Below are 6,640 nucleotides of genomic sequence, written 5' to 3' on the forward strand. Positions count from 1 at the left end.
TTTTTTTTCTTTTTTTGAGATGGAGTCTCTGTCACCCAGGCTGGAGTGCAGTGGTGTGATCTTGGCTCACTGCAACCACCACCTCCCTGGTTCTAGCGATTCTCCTGCCTCAGCCTCCCGAGTAGCTGGGATTACAGGCATCCACCACCACACCCAGCTAATTTTTGTATTTTTGTAGAGACAGAGTTTTGCCATGTTGGTCAGGCTGGTCTCGAACTACTGACCTCAAGTGAACCGCCCACCTCGGCCTCCCAAAGTGCTGGGATCAGAGGCGTCAGCCACCGCACCTGTCCCTTCCTGTATACTTTAAATCATCGCCAGATTACTTATAATACCTAATACAATGTAAATGCTACGTAAATAGTTGTTATACTGTATTGGCTTTTATTTATATAATTTTTATTGTTGTATTGTTATTTTTTGTTTTTTTTTTCCCAAACATTTCAATCAATCAGCTTCCATGCAGAGGCCGAGGATGCAAAACCCATGAATATGGAGGGCCACCTGTATGCCACATGTCTGTGATTGTGAGTTCGTGTTTCTGAGTGTGTGGTATCATGTGACTTTATGCTGTTTTGCCACTGTATGTGATTGTGTCTGACATGGTATAATTGACTCTGTGTGCCTATAGTCTTTGTGTGTAACCATGTTTGCAGGTGTGACATTATGGTGTGTATGACACTCCATGGCCCTGCAATTGTGAGACACAGTGTAAATGACAATGTATATCTTTTGTGACTCAGTGAAACCATGTTTGAAGAATGTCTAACTGGGTATATGATTGTATGTGGTTGGGCGGTTGTATGAAGCTGTGTGTGAGATGATAGAATTGCCATTGTGTGACTGTGTGTCTTGGTGACTGCATGACCATGTTTGCAGGTGTGTGTGATACTGCAAGGCTGTGTGATCGTATGTGAGGTTGTGACCGCAGGTCTTTGTGACTGTGTGTAACTAGGCTTTCAGGAGGGCGATCACCTGCAGTTGGGCGAAATGGTGTAAATAACACCAAGTGTTTCTATGACTGAGTGGGCCCATTTGTGACTAGTCATTTATGAGACTGTGTGTGATATAGGCTAATAGACCCTTTGTGGCTGTGAGTGGGAGGCCATGTGGCTGTGGCACAGCATAACTTAACACCATGTGATGGTGGTACCTCCGGGAGCTCTTGACTACTGCTCACTCTCTTGTCCTCACACCTGTTTGCCTCCATCTCTCCCTATGCAAGGGGTTTTTGTGGCTCCCTTCTGCTACAGGATGGATGTCAGCCTAGCATCCAAGGCCTTTCCCACTCCTCTGTGGCCCCACCTGACTTCTCTATCATTTGAGGCACTCCCACAGCCCCCTGCCTAGCCAGGACCACATGAGCTCCACATTCCTTTCTTTGGGGCATGCCATCCCTGGGGTGGAGGGTCCCTCACTGCCTCCCAGACCAAATCCTCTCTCCTAAGCATGACCATCATCTCCTCTAGAGCCAAAGATAGAGGTGGCTTTAGGGGACATACAGTGAGGGAAGAGGGACAGTATAAAAAGGCCTCCCCTTTTTCTGAACTGGCTGCTTGATGTAAAGTTATTCCTGTGACCTGAACTCTGGATGCTGCACGTGTGTGTGTGGCAGGGGTGGAAGATGCATGTGGGTCTGTGTAGATGTGGAAGTTGAGGAAGGTAGTACAGATTGCTGAGAAGTTAGGATTTTTTTTTTTCATTTTTCTTCTTCTTCTTCTTTTTTTTTTTTTTCTTGAGACAGCGTCTCACTCTTTTGCCCAGGCTGGAGTGCAGTGGGGTGATCTCAGCTCCCTGCAACCTCCACCTCCCAGGCTCAAGTGATCCTCCCACCTCAGCCTCCCAAGTAGCTGGGAATACAGGTACACACCACAATGCCCAGCTAACTTTTATATTTTTTGTAGAGACAGGGTCTCACTTTGTTGCCCAAACTCATCTCGAATTCCTGAGCTCAAGCAATTCTCCCTTCTCAGCTTCCCAAAGTGCTGGGATTGCAGGCATGAGCCACCGTGCCCAGCCATAAGTTGAGATTTCAAGAAGCAAAACTTGCTCATGAAACACAATTTCATCATTTTTAAGCACACTTAGCTGCACAAAATTGTAAACAAGAAAGTCTAGATATTCTCAGAGCCTTAACAAAAACGTTGAAGAATGGTTTATACTCAGCATACCTATGTGGCTGTAGAAACAAGGGCTGCAAACGCATGTATAAACTTTAGGGTGCTCACAGCCACCCCAAGCCTGGTTAAACTCCCTAGTAATACTGCCTGCTGACATACATGGAATCAATGCACTAGTCACAAAGAATTCTTATCTATTGATGAAAACAGCCAGCCCCAGCCCTGGGTCTGGCTCTTCATCTGAGGGCTAGGATAGGGGCTTCCCAGAAAAACACTGCGGCCAGGAAAGGGGCTCAAAGAAACCCAATACCCCAGATAGCTGCTAAGACATGCCAGTCTTAACTTTAACCCCAGTCCCCTTTGGGTTAAAGTCAGTTACTTCACACCCATTTTCTCCCTTCCTGCAGGGCTGCACCAGGGAAACCGGATCCTGGTTAAAAGTTTGTCCCTTGACCCTGGCCAAAGCCTAGAGCCTCATCCAGAAGGTCCCCAGCGGCTTCGCTCAGACCCAGGCCCCCCAACTGAAACCCCTAGCCAGCGTCCTTCACCACTGAAGCGGGCACCGGGCCCGAAGCCACAGGGTAAGTGGTCCCGGAAAAGAGCAGAGAAGTGGCCCAGGGGAGGGGACAGAGGAGGGGAGAAGTTAGCCAGTGGCAGAGAAGAGGGTTTGTTAGAAGGATAGGGAGGCACCGTGCTCCCAGGGCAGTGCTACCTACCTAGTGCACAGAGGGCTGTGGCCCGAGGCTAATGCGTGCATATTGTGATCTCACCTCAGCCCCTTTTGTGTCTACCTCAGGCAAAGGTGCAGATTGGGGTTTGTGGAGGGGGTTGTGGCCTGGCCATGACAGACAGCCACCTGCAAATCCAGCATTTTTTTTTTTTTTTTTTGAGACAGAATCTCACTCTGTCACCAGGCTGGAGTGCAGTGGCATGATCTTGGCTCACTGCAACCTCCGCCTCCTGAGTTCAAGCAATTATCCTGCCTCAGCCTCCCAAGTAGCTGGGACTACAGGCACGTGCCACCACGCCCAGCTAATTTTTGTATTTTTAGTAGAGATGGGGTTTCACCATGTTAGCCAGGCTCAAATCCAGCTCACCGATGTCTCCCTTCTCTCTTCCCCATTCGTCTCTCCAGTGCCCCCAAAGCCCAGCTACCTGCAGATGCCCCGGATGCCCCCCCCACTGGAGCCCATCCCCCCTCCACCATCACGCCCACTGCCTGCCGACCCCCGAGTGGCCAAGGGCCTGGCCCCCAGGGCAGAGGCCAGCCCCAGTTCTGCAGCAGTATCCTCGCTGATTGAAAAGTTTGAAAGGTGAGTCTGGTCCCTAGGGCACCCTCTAGGGGAAAGGGGGAGCCTGGGACAGGAAGGGATAGTCAGGAGAGGCCTCTCAGTCAAGCTCATACCCTGCCTCCATGTGTGTCCACCACCCACCTCAGAGAGCCTGTGATTGTCGCCTCGGATAGGCCAGCCCCTGGCCCCAGCCCAGGTCCCCCAGAGCCAGCCATGTTGCCACAGCCACCCTCACAGCCACCAGTGCCCCAGCTCCCCGAGGGCGAGGCCTCCCGCTGCCTGTTTCTGCTGGCTCCTGGGCCCCGGGACGGCGAGAAGGTGCCCAACCGGGACAGCGGCATTGATAGCATCAGCTCGCCATCCAACAGCGAGGAGACCTGCTTCGTCAGTGATGATGGGCCCCCCAGCCACAGCCTCTGCCCTGGGCCCCCTGCCCTGGCTAGTGTGCCTGTTGCCTTGGCCGACCCCCACCGGCCTGGCTCCCAAGAGGTTGACAGTGACCTGGAGGAGGAGGACGACGAGGAGGAGGAGGAAGAGAAGGACAGAGAAATCCCAGTGCCCCTGATGGAGAGACAGGAGTCTGTGGAGGTACTGACCTGTGTTCACCGAGAGGCAGGTCCATGTGGAGAACCTGGGAGCCTTTTATGCTTGATTCTTCCCCTAGCTCAGTATTTCTCAAAATAGGACCTTGTTTCCAAGCTCTGTGACACTAGACAAGTCTTTCCCCTCTCCGCTTCCCTACCATAAGCCTCAGTTTCCTTATTTGTAAAACGGAAAGTCTCTTACATCCATAGAGACTTCTCAACAGCTGGAGGAGGGGCGCAAGAGCTAGAGCCCTGCAGGGGCCCGAGGCTGTGCAGATGAAGGCCCTTGGCAGCAGGGACCCCTTTCTGTGCCCAGGCAGCCTAACATTTCTTCAGAAGGCACCCTTGCACTTGAGTTAGATCTCGGCCAGAATACTTGCTCTGCTAGGACCAAGCTCAAGTGTAGGGGCCAAAGCCAGGGACTGCCGGCATGGCAGGTAGTCAACACATATATCTAACGAATAGGAAACTGGGCCAACAGGCAATGAGTTTTATACGTTCTTATACTTTTGTGCTTTTCTCACACGCCAGGTACTCAGCAAGCCCTTGCTGATAGTGCACTGAGTGGGTGAATAAATGATTAATTAACATTTATACACCATTTAATCTGTAGTTTGATGTGTTTTATTTATATTAAATTATCTAATTGTCTCCATTACCAATGGACTTCGGTCCTATTATTATTTTGTTTTGGTTTTGTTTTTGTTTCTCACCAGCCTCTACATTAAATAGATTCTATTATTATCTGTATTTATGGATGAGGCATCCTAAATACAGAGCTGTTAAAGAACTTACACAAGCTAGTGAATGGCAGAGCTTAGGATTTGAACCCAGGAAGTCTGACTTACCATCCCACATGCTTAACCACTACACTCTGCTGAGTGAATAGAGAGAGTGGGTGAATGAGTTGTTGAGTGAGGGAGTGTACGTCATCAGAATGGAGGGGTAGGCTTTATGGTAGACTGGGGAGTCAGGGATGAAGCTGAAGGACTTACAGATCTAGAGATGGGGGTCAAGGTTATCTTAGGGTGGTATTAGGCTTAGAGTGGCATGGGAACTGTTTTAAGAATTCTGGGGGCTTGGGTGAGGGTTACGATAGAGGATGATGGATCAGGGGTTACTGTTTCTCCTTTCCAGTTGACTGTGCAGCAAAAGGTGTTTCACATTGCCAATGAGCTCCTGCAAACTGAGAAGGCCTACGTTTCCAGGCTCCATCTCCTGGATCAGGTGAGTGACCCCTTGGGGGTACCAGGGCCCCAGGACCTTGTAGGTGCATTTCAAGGAGGAAGTGATAGGGCCTGAGTTCAATCCACCATTGTGGCCAGAATTTAGAGGCGGTAAGACTCCTCTCTGACCTTGAAGTCAACTTGTCCCTGAAGCCAACTCTGATTATGCCCCAAGCTTGATCAGTGAGGGCTGATACCAACCCTCACTCCTAATGCTGGGCAGGTACACCAGCCCTGACTGCGACTCTGACGCTAGTACTGACTGGGACCCAGATCCTGAATTTATCCCTAGCTGTGAACTTCATTCTAACCCTGGCCCTATTCCAGATCCCAAATCCACTAGAATCCCTGAGAGTAGAGATTTTTATCTTTGTTCACTGGTCTATCTTACCCTCTATGACAGTGCCTTGCACACAGCAGACACTCAAAAATATTCATTAAATGAACAGATCTAATTCCAACTTTCTCTCTGACCCTGAATCTAATTCTAAGCCTGACCTTGATCCTTTGTTTCAAAATTGTTCCAAAGCCTAACTCATGGCAGCAGGGACCCCTTCCTGTGCCCAAGCAACCTAACGTTTCTTCAGAAGGCACCCTCGCACTTGAGTTAGATCTCAGCCAGAATACTTGCTCTGCCAAGACCAAGCTCAAGTGTGGGGGCCAAAGCCAGGGACTGCTGGAATAACCTGAAATCCATCTCCCCAATATATAACCCTAACCCCATTCCCTGTCTCCTCAGTCTCAACACCAATGCTGATCCCAAAGCTCCACAAGCCTCCCCACAAATACCGCCCTCACCCTTCACCAGCCAAGCCCCAGGCCCAGCTGGGCTGAGTGCTTCTGCCCTGCCCCACAGGTGTTCTGTGCCCGGCTGCTGGAAGAAGCTCGGAACCGCAGTTCCTTCCCGGCCGACGTTGTCCACGGCATCTTCTCTAACATCTGCTCCATCTATTGCTTCCACCAGCAGTTCCTGCTGCCTGAGCTAGAGAAGCGCATGGAGGAATGGTGAGGGGCCCTAGACCTAGACTGCCTACTCCCCTATCCACCTGCCTGCCGAGCCCAGACCCAGAGGTGTACACAAGACTTCATTTCTGCTTGCTCTTCCTCTTAGTGACTTTTGAAAAAGGAATCAGAGCCGGGCACGGTGGCTTACGCCTGTAATCCCAGCACTTTGGGAAGCTGAGGCAGGTGAATTACCTGAGGTCAGGAGTTCGAGAACAGCCTGGCCAACATGGCAAAACCCTGTCTCTACTAAAAACATTAGAAATTACCCTGGCGTGATGGCGCACGCCTGTAGTCCCAGCTACTCGGGAGGCTGAGGCACAAGAATCGCTTGAACCCGGGAGGCGGAGGTGTGGTGACCCGAAATTGCACCATTGCACTCCAGCCCAGGTGATAGAGCTAGACTCTGTCTTAAA

General features: G+C 50.6%; 1 protein-coding gene across 1 annotated transcript; it reads left to right on the forward strand.

Annotated features, from left to right (window-relative positions):
* Positions 1-2,527: 2,527 nt before the first annotated feature.
* On the forward strand, positions 2,528-6,366 carry LOC116465164 (FYVE, RhoGEF and PH domain-containing protein 1; the record flags this gene model as incomplete). Its single annotated transcript, XM_032148339.2, has 5 exons — positions 2,528-2,701; positions 3,256-3,433; positions 3,559-4,000; positions 5,134-5,223; positions 6,079-6,366. Coding segments are annotated over 5 exons (1,037 nt in total), but the record flags the coding sequence as incomplete, so codon positions are not given.
* Positions 6,367-6,640: the final 274 nt, after the last annotated feature.

This window comes from Hylobates moloch, unplaced genomic scaffold (assembly GCF_009828535.3).
Source record: "Hylobates moloch isolate HMO894 unplaced genomic scaffold, HMol_V3 SCAFFOLD_3462, whole genome shotgun sequence".
NCBI classification, from domain to species: Eukaryota; Metazoa; Chordata; class Mammalia; order Primates; family Hylobatidae; genus Hylobates; species Hylobates moloch.